General features: G+C 37.2%; 1 protein-coding gene across 1 annotated transcript in view; it reads right to left on the reverse strand.

Annotated features, from left to right (window-relative positions):
* Nucleotides 1–16,699, reverse strand: part of LOC101897626 (ETS-like protein pointed) — a 305,487-nt gene that overhangs the window by 254,721 nt on the left and 34,067 nt on the right. The window contains exons 2-3 of the mRNA XM_059126975.1: nt 14,715–15,066; nt 1,541–1,643 (exon numbers count right to left, since the gene is read on the reverse strand). Of these exons, the coding sequence (XP_058982958.1) occupies nt 1,541–1,643; nt 14,715–15,050 (439 nt within the window). The 5' untranslated portion in view covers nt 15,051–15,066. The remainder of the gene's footprint in view (nt 1–1,540; nt 1,644–14,714; nt 15,067–16,699) is intronic.

Here is a 16,699-nt window from a genome sequence, read left to right on the forward strand (position 1 = left end):
CATAGAGGAGCTGAAGGTCTTCTATGGTCCATATATGAGCTGAAGGTCTTCTATGGTCCATAGAGGAGCTGAAGGTCTTCTATGGTCCATATATGAGCTGAAGGTCTTCTATGGTCCATATATGAGCTGAAGGTCTTCTATGGTCCATATGTGAGCAAAATTTTCAAATTCCAGCATCCCAACAAGGCTCTTTGAAAAATTCTTTAGAAATTACACCATTACCCAAAATGTAGAAGGTCACAGGGTATTCCTCTCCCACAAATGTCATAACACGCAAACTCTTTTTCATTGGCGCAGAGAGAAAAAAAACACAAAAAATGTGAATAACAAAAATATCTGTCGCCTTTTTCCTTATCTTATCACCGCTCACTGGCGTTATTTAGTGTCGCAGAGTTTTGTCTTTATTCTGTGTGTTTGGTTGATACACCAAAAACAACAACAACAGCAACAAAAGACAGAGTGTAATGAAATATTCGATTGAAATTGTTTATACTTTTCTATATAGTTGTGTTTTATTTTGAACCAACAACGAAGTAAAAAAAGAAACGAAGGCAAAGCTTCAATGATAAATACCTGCTGAATTATTCATTTATAAGAGGGAGATTGGCAAATTACGGAATTTCTTAGGGCAGACAATAGAATAGAAGAGCTTGATGTCTTCTATTGTCAATGGAAGAGCTTGAAGTCTTCTATTGTCGATAGAAGAGCCTGAGGTCTTCTATTTACATATAGAAGAGCTTGAGGTCTTCCGCTGTCGATAGAAGAGCTTGATGTCTTCTACAGCCCGTAGAGGAGCCTGAGGTATTCTATTGTCCGTGGAAAAGCTTGAGGTCTTCTATTGCCCGATAGAAGAGCTTAAGGCCTTCTATTGCCACATAGAAGAACCTGAGGTCTTCTACTGGCCTATACAAGAACTTGAGGTCTTCCGCTGTCGACATATGAAGTTTATATTGCCTGATAGAAGAGCTTGAGGTCTTCGATTGTCCGATAGAAGAACTGGGGGTCTTCTATTGTTCCTTTTCTATTTCTCCTTTTAACACTTTTTCCTTTAACTTATTGATCGACCACCCTTAGGTACCACACACCTTTCCTTCATTGATTTTGCCTGATAATGTTATTCTTTTTTTTCATTTGACGATATTTGACTTAATTAGAAATTGCGCGTGCAAAAATATAACAACATGGAATTCCAAGAACTTCTGGCATACCCACAACCCTACCTAATACCCCTGCTCTAAAAATGTAACCTTTGTTAGCCAAATCAAGCAGATACTGCAGCGACGTAGAGTGAATGTGGCACCCCCTAACAGCAAAAAAGCTAGCGCTGTCTGATATCGTTCATTTGTGTATGTTCTACCGTTGTATTTTTAATTGTTTTCAAAAACAACACTATTTTTGTGGATTCGAATCTTATCACAAAGTAAGGCACAACATTTTCATATTTAAAACGATCGCAATAAAAATAGCGTTAGAAAGGAAAAAAATAGAATGTGGTCTGAGATTTTTATTGAGAAAGAAAAAGAAAATCCATTAAACTTACCTAATGACGCCTCATGATCTGAGATATCCGATATACTGCATATTGGCGGTGGCAAATCCTTCAGACCATCTAGTGGTTCTTCTTTGATGAATATATTTTTGCTCTGTAAGAAAAAAAGAAAACGAAGAATGTAAATTCATAATATCGAAAGTCGGGAGATACCGTTATATAAGGGTCATAGTAAAAGGTGGACATATGTAGCCTATTTTCAATACCAATCATTCTAGATATAATTCCAAATCTCAATGCGGTGTCTATCGAAATATAGACGGGAGGACATAGCTAAATCGCCTTAGGATTTTACATCAACCAAGAATACAGGGTGAGATAAAAAACTTCAACAAACTTCAGACTGCTGTCATTTCTAAGCCACTCGTCTGACAGCTGTTAAAATTATTCCAGTGACAGCATTTATGTAAGAATTTTCCAAAAGTTATTTGTGATGGAATTCAATCGTGATAATACGATTTCTTTATATTTGTCGAGGAAGTGGACGGAAGAAAACATCAGCAGAAATAGTTTGAAAAGTAAAGAAGCTACTTGATCGAAACCCGCGTCGCAATGGCTCGTAGAGAATGGCTGAACACATCGCAATATACCATTCGGCAAATATTGAAAAATGAGCTAGGGGTAAAGCCATTGAAATTCCAAAAAATGCAAGAATTTACAACGCAAGAGCTAAAAAGTTGCTTCGCTTGGCCGCAAGTGGTGAACTGCCGAATTTGGTTTTTTCCGATGTGAAAACATTCGTTGTCCAGCAATGTGTAAACAAACAAAATGGTCGTGTTTACTTGCCAAAGAGGTCAACTGAAAATGTGCACCTTCGGCTGGCCGCCAGAACTCAAGCGCCGGCCATGGTGATTGTGTGGGCGGCCATAACAGCCGATGGTCGCTCTCCGCTTGTATTAATCAACCGTGGTATCAGAATAAATGCCGAATATTATCGCGAAAATATTCTGGAGGCTGTATTAAAGCCTTGAAAACGCAAACATTTTGGCCGCAGACCTTAGACATTCCAACAGGAGGTTCTTCGCATCATTTCCAGCGCACAATGGCGACTAAAGTCTCCGGATACCAATCCGTTGGACTATTGTGTCTGGAGTATTTTGGAAAGCAAGGTTGGCACTAAAAAATGCCAAAGTGTCGATCACCTCAAGCAAGCGCTTCGCCGGGGATGGGCCAAATACCACGGAGCAACATTCAGGCAGTGTGTGACGGTTTCATTGGCCGTTTGAAGGCCAGAATTCGTGCCAAAGGTGACCAAATCGAGCAAATCTAAACTAAAATTTTTTTGCTTTCATTCAATAAAATTAAAAAAAGGAAAAATATGGCGTTTGACTTTGTTGCAGTTTTTTTTTATCTCACCCTGTATATTCTGTTAAAACTTTGTAAATATTTCACCCACGGTCTAAACATTCTTATATTCTCAGTCCTCCTCTCCATTTGTCAAATCAATCCGATGATCCATTCCCAAAATCAAAACATAAATCTCAGCAAACATTAAAATATTGCCAGAACCAATGTTTATGTTTCTTTCAAACCACATCTAGACCTTGACAAAACAAAAGGGGAATAGAAATTTCAAACAAAATGAACATGCAAAACAACAAAAAGCGAAAAGGGAAGAAAGAGACCCAAGAATACCCATTTCATTATTTGTTTATTGAATTGATAATTGTGATATTTGTGAAACATTTATTTGACTATTTTGACCTCCATTATCATAATAAATGACAAGATCGTTAGCAGACTTGTTGTGTGCCCAATATTACCCCCAAAAATCAACACGAACAACAACAACAATAAGGAAAGACATCAACATTATCATCAGCACGATTTAGCTGTAAAATAGATGAGGATTCCTGACAAGCCATTCATCTATGGACAAAAATTACGTTTTCTGTCACATCAACCCCTTATAGTCCAAAAAACAATTGGGGGACTCTACACACACAAACGCTCATTTATTTCTGTCATTCCAACATATAAACAAACATCTATTATGGGAAACATATACAGTGACAGTCGCTCGCTCACTCACTCACTCACTCATTCATTCATTCATCCAACCATCCATCCATCCACAATATTAAACAAGTCAAAGATACAATTGAATTTAAGTCCCCCCAAATAATAAAAAGTCATGAATGTCAGCCGCAGTCGGTCGTCTATGGCTGTCCGCCCTCTACGTTAAAACACACACAACATCAAGCATCTGGGCTACCTATCTTCATTGAGATACCCCCTTTCAACTCCTCCACAAAATGGCTCATAAAATTCTCAATGTGTTGATAGTTCTTTTTTCAGTTGGATGCTGTTGCCGTGATGTTTATCAGACTGAGAATCGGAACAATTCTATCAGCTCTCAACCCAGATGAACTCTTACACTCAATGCGTTTGATGTTCTGATCAATGTGGGGAAAGAATATTAAGTGAGTTTCGAAACAAAATAAGGAACAGTAGTTACAAAACTCAACTCAAACAAACATGTTTTAAAATCTATATAACATATGTTTAAAAAGGTGGTCGACTTCGACCTCCAGAATGGCCATTGTGCAAAATAGGTGTGGTGGCCATATGTCCGAAACTATGTTTAAACGTTAAATAACAAGAAATTATCTACCGAATAATTCTTTTTCCCATTTTATAATTTTGCACGTTTTGTATATAAATTTCAAATCACTAAGCTCTTAGAAAAACACCCTTTATATAATCGAGTAGTGAAATAACTGACTGACAGACCCAGAGTCAACGACAGTAATAGGTACTAAAAACAGGTTAAAAAGTATCAGTCGGTTAAGCCGACAGGTGTACAGGGTGAGTTGAAAAAGCTGCAACCAACTTTAGAGTGCTGTCATTTCTAAGCCACTTGTCCGACAGCTGTTAAAATTATTCCAGTGACAGCATTTTGATGAGAATTTTCCGGAAAAAAATTATTCGGGATGGAATTCAAGCGGGATAGTGTGCTTTCTTTATATTTGGCTGGAAAACCACAAGTGGCTATCGTTAGAGCACTCCTGCGTTTAAATGTGAACAAATCTTTTGTGTCTCGGACCATCGCCCGTTATCGTGATACTGGTAGCGCAGCCCGAAGTGGACGGAAGAAAACAGCAACATCAGCAGAAATGGTTCGAAAAGTAAAGAAACCGGCGTCGCAGTGGCCGAAAAATGGCCCGTGAGCTGAACATATCGCAATATTCCATTCGGCAAATATTGAAAAATGAGCTCGGGGTAAAGCCATTGAAATTCCAAAAAGTGCAAGAACTTATACCGCTTCAGAAAGAAAATAGACTCAAAAGGTAATGAGTTTCTTCGCTTAGCCGAAAATGGTGAACTGTCAAATTTGGTTTTCTCCGACGAGAAAACATTCATTGTCCAGCAGTTTGTAAACAAACAAAATGATCGTGTTTACTTGCCAAAGAGCTTAGCTGAATATGTGCACCTTCGATTGGCCACCAGAACTCAAGCGCCGGCCATGGTGATGTTGTGGGCCGCCATAACAGCCGATGGTCGCTCTCCGCTCGTATTAATCGACTGTGGCATCAGAATAAATACCGAATATTATCGCGAAATTATTCTGGAGGGTATATTAAAGCCTTGAAAACGCAAACATTTTGGCTGCAGACTTTAGACATTCCAACAGGACTCAGCACCATCGCACTCAGTACGCAGCACCCAAGAATGGTTAGAAAATAAGGTTCCTCGCTTCATTTCCAGCGCACAATGGCCACCAAAATCGCCGCATACAAATCCGTTGGACTATTGTGTCTGGAGTATTTTGGAAAGCAAGGTTGACACTAAAAAATATCAAAGTGTCGATCACCCCAAGCAAGCGCTTTGCCGGGGATTTTCCAAAATCCCGAAGAGCAACATTCGGGCAGCGTGGCCGTTTGAAGGCCATAATTCGTGCCAAAGGTGACCAATTTAAACAAATCGAAACTTATTCTGAAATTTGATGCTATTTCGGAAATTTGTTGCTTTCATTCAATAAAATTTAAAAAAAAAATTTAAAAATCATGGCATTTCACTTTGTTGCAGTTTTTTACCCGGTATACCCTTACTAACCATATAACCGTGGGTATAAAAATTTAGACCGACAAAGTGTAATCCTTTTGCCTTTTTTTCAGAGTAATGATCATTCAACGATTTAACCATTTATGGGCAGGGCACCCAAAGGAGTGGAGCGATATTACCCGTTTTCACATTTATCCTAGGTCTGATACAAATGTCACATCGTAACGAAGTTAGAATCTAATCCGGATATTTTTCCAAGGCATATTTTGATCATAGGACTAATAAACACTCTCTGATTTTCTTAAAAAATATATATCTCTAGTGTTGTGGAACCACTGTTTCCCTTTTCATAGATTCCCGCCAGACTTGGAGCCTCATATTTCCAGTCTTACTCATGGATCATACGAAATGACCGTTGTTGCATTGTATGTCAGACAAGCGTTCATGCACCCATACATGAATACAAACATACAAGAACGTTTGTTACACTCATCTATTTAATTGGGTAAAAGTGTATCACATGGAAATGTTGTTGTTTCTGTCCGCCTTTTGCTTGATTTTTTTTTTTTTTGTAGTTATTGTCGAATTGACAAGAACGACAACCGAACAAAAACTCATTTGCATGTATGAATATGCGATCCAGTCGAATCACTCACTCATGGTGATAGAACCGAGTCTATGTTCAAGTGAAATAAGTATAAACAAATTCAATATTTTTTAACACTCCGCCGAAGTGAAACACAAATTGTTTGGCTAGTCCAAGTCCATTGGGGCAGATGATAATGGACGAAGATGATGATGATAATCTCTGACAGTTATAAATAGTAATTTATGACATTTTTACGAGTTGTTGACTTAGATTTAGAAAATGATGACGATGGAGGCTTTGATGGAGATTAGATGTAAATACAGGGTGAAATAAAAAAAACTGCAACGAAGTCAAACGCCATAATTTTTATTTTTTTTTAATTTTATTGAATAAAAGCAAAAAATCTCGGAAATATCATCAACTTTTAGAATAAGTTCGAATTGGTCACCTTTGGCACGAAGTGATCGACACTTGGGTATTTTTTAGTGCCAGCCTTGCTTTCCAAAATACTCCAAACACAAAAGTCCAATAGATTGGTATGAGGAGATGTTGGTGGCCATTGTGCGCAATGAAGCGAGTGCGATAGTGCTGAGTCCTGTTGGAATGTCTAAGGTCTGCAGCCAATATGTTTGTATGGCCAAGGTTTAATATTCGGCATTTTTTCTGATGCCACGGTCGATTGATACGAGCGGAGAGCGACCATCGGCTGTTATGGCGGCCCACACCATCACCATGACCGAAGGTGAACATTTTCAGCTGACCTCTTTGGCAAGTAAACATGATCATTTTGTTTGTTTACAAACTGTTGGACAACGAATGTTTTCCAATCGGAGAAAACCAAATTCGGCAGTTCAACACTTTCTGCCAGACGAAGTTACTCTTTAGCTCTTTTGAGTCTATTTTCTTTCTGTTGCGGTTTAAGTTCTTCCACTTTTTGGAATTTCAATGGCTTGGGGTAAGCTCATACTGCAATATTTTCCGAATGGAATATTGGGATCTATTCAGCTCACGAGCCATTTTTCGGTCACTGCAACGCGGGTTTCGATCAAGTCGCTTCTTATCGTTTCGAACCATTTCTGCTGATGTTGCTGTTTTCTTTCGTCCACCTCCTTGACGTCGGGATACGCTATCAGTATCACGGTAACGAGCGATGGTACGAGACACAAACGATTTATTCACATTTAAATGCTGGAGTGCTCTAACGATAGCCACTTGTGGTTTTCCAGCCAAGTATAAAGAAATCCCACAGTCACGCTTGAATTCCATCACGAATAACTTTTTTTCTGGAAAATTCTCACCAAAATGCTTTTGTACGCTTGGGCGTACTGTCACTGGAATGATTTTAACAGCTATCGGACGAGTGGCTTAGAAATGACAACAGCCTGAAATTGATTGCAGTTTTTTCATCTCACCCTGTAGTTAGTCTATTCTTTAAAGATCTTCTGAAGATACTTCTACACAAAGATCTTTTGAAAAAAGACTTCCTCAAGCTCTTCCTCAATATACGGCCTTTTGAAATTTTGTGTCCTTCTGAAAGTATTTTATTATTTTATGTTCTCGAGAAGCTCCGCTATTTAAAGAATTCCTTTTGGAGAACTTCAGAAGGTCTTCTAACTAAAAAATACATTTCTGCACATCTAGAATATCTTCTATTATTTAGAGCTCTTCTATTCATAGACCACCACAAAAAAAGAACTTGAGATCGTTTATCAAAGGAACACCTACTGGATGTCTTCTGTTAATTGGAGATACCTTGCCAATGGGAGTCGTTGTATAGGTCTTTAATCTATAGAAAACCTTTTCTTTAGGTCTTCTATAGATCGAATACCTCTTCTGAAATTCTACCGGAGATCTTCTTCTTTCACGGACCTTCTCCAGGTATTCTATCCACAGAGCAAGCAAAACTTTGTAGGTCTTCTATAGATAGATATTCTACCGGAGTTCTTCTTCTTTCACGGACCTTCTCCAGGTCTTCTATCCATAAAGCAAGCAAGTATTCTGGAGGTCTCCCATCTAAAAAGATCTTCTAAAACCTTCTATCGACAGAAGGCTTTCTAAAGGTGAAGTCTTGGACTTCTATTCGTAGGCTTCTACCTATGGAAGACACTCTAAATCTTTCCCATCCATAGAATATCTTTTGGAGTACTTTTATCCATGGAAAACCTTCCCGATGTGTTCTACCCTCGAAAGACCACAATAAAGTTTTCTATCAATAGAAGAAACCTTTGAAGGTCTTCTATCTAAATATACCTTTTTGAATCATTTTATTCATATAAGGCCTATTTAATTTTCTCTATCCATAGCAAAGCCTAGAATAATTGGAGGACTCTGTTGACCTTCTATCTAAAGAAGACTCTCTAAAATACCCTTTGAAGGCCATCTATTCATAGAAGATTTTTTCAAGATATGGTTATTGAAGATTTTCCTTCAACAAAAGACCTTTTGGAAACGTTATTTTAATTTAAGGCCTTTTCAGCGGCTTTATTCCATAGAAACCAGGCCTCCAAAAAACTGGCTCACTCTCCACTCTGGCACCACTCGAATTCGAGCGAATGAGCTCTGGAAGCTGAAAAAAACGAGCAACTCAATTTTTTGATGTTGCTCGAATATGAGTGAGGATATTTTCCTTGTTTTTGAGTGGGAGCAAAATTCGTTCAAAATCGAGCAGATTCTACTCTTACCGAGCACTCTTTTAGTTTTTGTTAAACCGGTGTTGTATTTGCGTGTTTGTGTATCTTTCCGCTTTTTTTCCAATCATTTTCACTCTTAGATAAAACTCTCTCCGTTTTGAGCGATTCTACTCTCGCTCTAAATTTTTTCAAACAGGAGTACTCCCACACAAAACAAAATACTGAGGAGTAGACACCGTACAAAACTCCCAATCTTCGAGCAGAAAATTGGCAAATATGTGCTCTGATAGCGATCCTTTGTATTCTTGAAGGACTCATTCGAATTATACTTTCTTTTGGGTCGTTTCGAAAACATATCAGAGAACACCGCCAGTTGGTAGTAATATATTATGATACGCGAAATATTAAATTCCCTGAGAAAGAGGCTACATTATTCCTTCCCAAACTTTCCCTAGTTTACAGACCCCCGAATCATAGACTGAAAACTTCCTTCACAATATTCGTGAACAAACTATCGAAGTCCTTGGAAGACATCTTCTATTTTAAGGATATCATGCTCTTATAAAAATTGTGTATAATTTAGCCACCTCGGTCATCATAGAAATCAGTCTAAGTCTAGTTGTTGGAATTTCAATATCAAAAAGGCAACAGTCTTCTTTTAATAAAAAAAGATGCAACATTTCCACTGAACCCTCAAAGGAAGTAATTTAACCGCAACAGACTCCCATTTTTTTCTTGCTAAAATAACTAAAGTCCAAAAGTTTGTTAACCTAGATTAAATTACCAATTAAGCCACTACCACAGACTACAGCATTGAACCTTAATTGGCCGATGGAGTTCATAAACTGGACAAAAAGAGAAAGGTTCACTAAACTCCAGAGGTTTTAAAACACACAGCCAACGGAGAATTTCTAAAACTTTGCAACCAGACACAATATGTTATCCTTTCCAAACACAAAAAAAAATAAAAAAACGAACAGCAGACCAAATGAAATCCCAAAAATGAGTAGCCAAGTTTATCCTTGGATATCAATTTACCGGATGGTTATGGTCTAAGGTGGCATAGGTATTCAATTACAATTCCCAAAAAAAAAAATCAAAAACATATTGATCATTGTCCAAGGGGGACTCAACGACCAAGAGGGTCTCAACACCAAGGAGATGACGTTGAATCCAACTTGGGTATCTTTACGTAAGACAAATGGACATCCTTATATGAAGAAATCAAAATTCGTTTTTTCATCGATCATTTTTTCGTTTCATTTTGTTCTCTTTATCATCGTGTGTCATTGTGGACGTTGCTCGCCGTTTTTTTTTTTTCTTGCAATTCTCCTCTTTTTTTGCTCATATTATTTTAAAGCCATATAAGGACCTCGGCACTATATTTATGCGTTCCATATGTTAATTATAATTTTTATAGGAGCTTGACTTTTTTGCTTCTCATTCCCAGTGTACCTCCCTCTATCCCTCCCTCCCTCGCAACCCTAGTGACAGTAACATGAAACATTTTTTTTTTTTTTGCAATCAGCATGTGTTGCTTTGTCCCCACAAATACATGAGGCTATTTTATTGGGCCCATGGAGTTGAGTGTACGTGTGTGTGTAGTTGAACAATTTTTATGCAAAAAATCGTCAGTAATGTAATGACAAAAAAATAAAAATTATCTATTCTTCTATGGGTTGTGTGTAATGAATATTAATGTGAGAACATCGCACAAGGCAGGCAAATGAAAATGCAATTTTTTTTGGCAAGTGAATCGTTGTGTTGTGGGTTGCCGATCATCTGAGTTCGATGGAACAATAAATAGTCTGGAATGGTTTTTAGTTTAGTATTATTTCAAATTGAGATCGATTATTTCTATGATGCTAAAATTTTCTTCAAATTTGATTCCGAGAACAGTGATAAGTTGGAAAGTCGCAGTTGGTATTCCGACAGATATTTATGAATATCATCTTGGAAGAAGTTTTTACAGTAGATGTTATGCTATTGTGTGTGATATGGTCTATCGTTAAGCTTGGAAAATAATTGTACATCTTACGAGAGTTATGCGCACAAAATTTAATTTTTTTTTCAATTACTGCAGGATAATCTTAGAAGATTATAACAAGTAAAAAAGATGAAAGTTCTGCCGGGCCGATATTTGAATACCCTCCACCATTTAGAACAAATTTTCAAAAAAATAAAATCCGTTAAAAATTCTTTTAAGATATTAAAAATACCGAATGTAGCCGTTATATTAGGGTCTATACGACGACGGGACCTGTACAGGCAACTTTTATCATAAGCCATTACAATATTCAAATGCGAAACTTGTAAAAAATCGGTGAATAATGTAGCTAAAATCACCAAAATACCGAATATAGGGAGGTACCATTATATGGGGGGTATACCATAACGTGGACCTGCACAAACAATTTTTTTATAGGCTGTAGTATCCATTACGAACTTTAAATACCAAATTTGAAACAAATCCGGTGAATAATGTCGCTAAAATCATTAAAATACCGAATATCGGGAGGTTCCATTATATGGGGGCTATACGAAGACGGGGACCTGCACAGACAATTTTCTGTCTTAGGCTGTAGTATATATTACGAATTTCAAATACCAAATTTAAAACAATTCCGGTTAATAATGTCGCCAGAATTATCAAAGTACCGAATATCGAGACGTACCGTTATATGGGAGCTGTACGAAGACGTGGACCTGCAGAGACAATCTTCTGTCATAGGCTGTAATATCCATTATGAACTTAAAATACCAAATTTGAAACAATTCCGGTGAATAATGTCGCTAAAAATTACCCAAATACCGAATATCGGAAGGTACCGTCATATGGGGGCTATACGAAGACGTGGACCTACACAGACAATCTTTTATCTTAGGCTGTAGTATCCATTCCGAACTTCAAACACCAAATTTGAAACAATTCCGATGAATAATGTCGCTAAAATCATCAAAGTACCGAATATCGGTAGGTACCGTTGTATGGTGGCTATACCCATTTTCAATACCAAAAGTCCTGAGTAAAATTGTATCAACCTATTTCATTTCGTTCGGAAGCTAGAGTGATTTCCACAGACGGAAGGACATCGCTAAATCGACATAGAATTTTATGCTGATCACGAACATATATACATTTTGGAGTCTAAAATGTATATTTCGAGGTGTTATAAATGTAATGATAAACGTAATATATCCTCCATATTATGGTGGAGGGTATAAAAATAGAGTCCAATATAGAATGTACGTGCATCGCCGTTTGGGTAATAAAACAGCTTCCTTTTCTACTACAACGCATTATTAAAGAAGGATGTCCACAAAAAGCCAAATTATTTCTTTATCAAATGTCCTTATAAGTCGCGAAAGAAAAGAAATCTCTGTTTCCATTATATATTAAGAAAATTTACCACGAAAATCAAATTTCGTAGTGAGTCTCTAAGTATACCATAACAAGTTAGAAAGTATCAGTCGGTTTTGCCGACAGATGTATGATTTCCGACAATGCCCGTTTGTTAAAATAAATTTTGACTTGCGCTATGATTATTAAAGTGTTAACCCTTTATTCGGATGGTACCGAGGAGTGGGCCAATATTTCTATTACATATCGAATATAAATACATAAGTCAGATAAATACATTACAAGTGTAAAGTAAAATGGTGAAACATGCGAGAGGTACCAGAGGTAGTTCACCGAATATTCCACTTCATGCAACAAAGTCAAACGTCATAATTTTTACATTTTTTTTAATTTGTTCGAATTGTTCACTTTTAGCACGAATTATGGCCTTCAAACGGCCAATGAAACCGTCACACGCTGCCCGAATGTAGTTTGGCCCATTCCCGGTGGTATTTTTTAGCGCCAAGCTTGCTTTCCAAAACACCCCAGACATAATAGTCCAACGGATTGGTATCCAGAGATTTTGGTGGTCATTGTGCGCTGGAAATGAAGTGAGGAACCTCATTTTGTAAACATTCTTGGGTGGCGCGTGCTGAGTCCTGTTGGAATGTCCAAGGTCTGCGGCCAAAATGTTTGCCTGTCCAAGGCTTTTATAAACCCTCCAGAATATTTTCGCGACAATATTCGGCATTTATTCTGATGCCACGGTGGATTAATACGAGCGGAAATCGACCATCGACTGTTATGGCGGCCCACTTGAGTTCTGGTGGTCAACCGAAGGTGCACATTTTCAGCTGATCTCTTTGGCAAGTAATCACGATCATTTTGTTTGTTTACAAACTGCTGGACAACGAATGTCTTCTCATCGGAGAAAACTAAAATTCGGCAATTCCGCACTTTCGGCCAAGCGAAGCAATTCTTTAGCTCTTTTTAGTCTATGTTCTTTCTGTTGCGGTGTAAGTTCTTGCACTTTTTGGAATTTCAATGGCTTTAACCTGAGCTCATTTTTCAATATTGTTCAGCTCACGAGCCATTTTTGGTCATTGCGACGCGGATTTTGATCAAGTCGCTTCTTTACTTTCCAACCATTTATGCTGATGTTGCTGTTTTCTTCCGTCCACTTCCTTGTCGTCGGGCTACGCTACCAGTATCACGGTAACGAGTGATGGTACGAGACACAAAAGATTTATTCAGATTTGAATGTGGAGTGCTCTAACGATAGTCACTTGTGGTTTCCCAGACAAATATGAAGAAATCACATTATCACGCTTAAATTCCATCACAAATAACTTTTTTTTCTGGAAAATTCTAACAAAAATGCTTTTGTACGCTTGTAAACAATATAATGAGCTGTCACTGGAATAATTTTAACAGCTGTCGGACGAGTGACTTAGAAATGACAGCACTCTGAAGTTGGTAGCAGTTTTTGCATCTCACCCTGTAGTACTATCGGTATAAATTTTCATATATATTGCACCTTCGCAAACAAATGTGGCCCTTTATTAACTTGATGAATCCTAACTCTACTCATTCACAATCTGTATATTTTTAGAGGACACCCAGAGCCATAATATTGGATTTTAAACGAATTTTATTTACTAATTCTTTTCAAATTACTTTCGGAGCCAACATTTATTTCGGAGATATTATTCAGACCTAACGTCGCGTGTTCATAATTTTATACAAGGGACTATCAGACTATGATCGTGGATTTTTTAATAATTTTTTTTAACGACTACAAAAGTGATAATTTTTATAAAGAACCATCAGAATAATAATTAATAATAATAATTTTTATGAAGAAATATTTAATTATTTTTTGTAAAGGTGTTTAATTGTGGATTTTAAATAAAGTGTTCACGGATACTATAATAGAGGCATATTTAATATTTTTTTCTGAAGGACTATTATAGCTTTTTTGGAAGATTTTTTTAATAATTTTTATGAAGGTCTACCAGAGGTATATTTAGAATTGTTTAAAATAATTTTATTGAAGGACAAACAATTTTTTGAAGGACTATAAGATCTATAATCGTGTACTTATTTCCTTTAATTTCCTTAAAATCACCGATCAAGATAGGTGCTAAACAAGCCTATTAAGACATACAATAGCAATTCCTACAGGCAAGGACATCACTTAAAAGCATGTTACGAAATATCCTCAGTTTCTCTTTAAACCATCGTTAAATTAAAAAAACCCAAAGAACAAGCAACAAATCCGACATTTATTGACAATGTCAATCACTTCAATCAGCGATTAACACCACTGTCAGTTGAATATGGAAATTGCACTTTAACTGGAAAACGTGATGACAATTACAAAAAAATTTACAACAACAAAACAAACAACAGAAAAGAAAACAAACGACAAAAAACATGGCCATCAGACTGGCAATAACAACCGTAAAACATTCTCTCGATAAAAATCTATGACCATAAAAATAAATTAAAACATATATATATATATAAATAAAGACTAATAAATAATTCGTAGTTTTATTTAAAAAAATAACAACTAAAAGAGACAGAAAAAAAACTCACCTCAATTAGATTGGGAAGAAATGTTACTTTGCGATTCTTTTTTAGACGCATTGTACTGATGGTGGTGTTGCTGGAATTGGAAGACAGTTGAGATTGTGACGTGGAATTTGTTGTATTATCACAATTTGTTGTTATGTTGTTGTTGCTGGCCTTATTAAATAAATAATTATTGGGAAAATTTAAAATATCACTAAAATTTGCTGTATCCACCAAATGATGATTGTGGAGCTGATGCGAAGAATGATGAGATTTCTCAAAGAACGCAGACGGTGATGTTGTGGGCAACATAAATTTCGTCGTGGGTGGTAATTCCGTTTTACATATACCCAATTCCATATTTATGGGAAGGCATCTGAAAGAATAGAGAATAGAGAAACAAATTTGAGGAGTTTTGCAAATTATATAAGGTGAATCAGAGCTATAAGCGATAAAAGAGTATTAAAATAACTGACTGACTGGTACTACATTTGGAACAGTTGAAGTTGGAATTTTTAAATTTTGTATTGGGACCCTGTTCGTGGTAGGTAGATGTGGTTTTGGAAATATGTACTAAAAGTACGCGAAAAGTACTAAATACCACTACATTTGGTACAATTTAGTATTGGGCCAACAAATAGAGTTTGAAACCTGAAATTTAATATTAGGTTCGCTGTTCATGGAAGTGATTTTCGAAAATGTGTACAATAATTGTACGAAAAGTTTTGAGGAGTACTAAATTTGCAAATTGGAAAAGACCTGAAATCCTGAAATTTGATATTGAGGTCTCTGCTTGTTTCTGCGATTGAGATATGGAGGTGGTTTTGCAAATGTGTACAATAGTTGTACGAAAAGTACTACATAGTACTAAATTTTGTATTTGGTGAAGAAATAGCGCTGAAATCCTGAAATTTAATATTGAGGTCTCTGTTGGTATCTGGAATTGAGACATATACAGGGTAAGATAAAAAACTGCAACAAAGTCAAATGCCATTATTTTTACATTTTTTTAAATATTTTATTGAATGAAAGAGAAAATGTCGGAAATAGCATCAAATTTTAGAATAGGTTTGGAATTGGTCGCCTTTGGCCTTCAAATGGCCAATGAGAAAGTTACACGCTGCCCGAATGTTGTTTTGCGTTATTTTGACCCATTGCCGGCGAAGTGCTCGCTTGTGGTGATCGATACTTTGGTAGTTTTTATTGCCAACCATGCTTTCCAAACTACTACAGACACAATAGTCAACGGATTGGTATCCGGAGATTTTGGTGGCAATGAAGCGCGGACCCTCATTTTGTAACCATTCTTGGTTGGCGCGTGCTGAGTGCGATGGTGCTGAGGCCTGTGGGAATGTTCAAGGTCTGCGGCCAAAATGTTTGCGTGCCCAAGTCTTTAATACATCCTCCAGAATATTTTCGCCACGGTCGATTAATATGAGCGGAGAGCGACCATAGGCTGTTATGGCGGCCCACACCATCACCATGGCCGGCGCTTGAATTCTGGTGACCAACCGAAGGTGCACATTTTCAGCTGACCTCTTTGGCAAGTAAAAACGATCATTTTGTTTGTTTACAAACTGCTGGACAACGAATGTTTTCTCATCGGAGAGAACCAAATTCGGCAGTCCAGCACTTTCGGCCAAGCGAAGCAACTCTTTAGCTCTTTTGAGTTTATTTTCTTTCTGTTGCGGTGTAAGTTCTTGCACTTTCTGGAATTTCAATGGCATTACCCCGGGCTCATTTTTTCAAGATTTGCCGAATGGAATGTTGCGATATGTTCAGCTCACGAGCCTTTTTTCGGCCATTGCGATGCGGGTTGCGATCAAGTCGCTTCTTTACTTTTCGAACCATTTCTGCTGATGTTGCTGTTTTTTCCTTCCACTTCCTTGACGTCGGGCTACGCTACCAGTATCACGGTTATGAGCGATGGTATGAGACACAAAAGCTTTATTCACATTTAAATGCAGGAGTGCTCTAACGATAGCCACTTGTGGTTTTCTAGTCAAATA

The sequence above is a fragment of the Musca domestica genome, unplaced genomic scaffold, assembly GCF_030504385.1.
Source record: "Musca domestica strain aabys unplaced genomic scaffold, Musca_domestica.polishedcontigs.V.1.1 42, whole genome shotgun sequence".
In the NCBI taxonomy this organism is placed as follows: Eukaryota; Metazoa; Arthropoda; class Insecta; order Diptera; family Muscidae; genus Musca; species Musca domestica.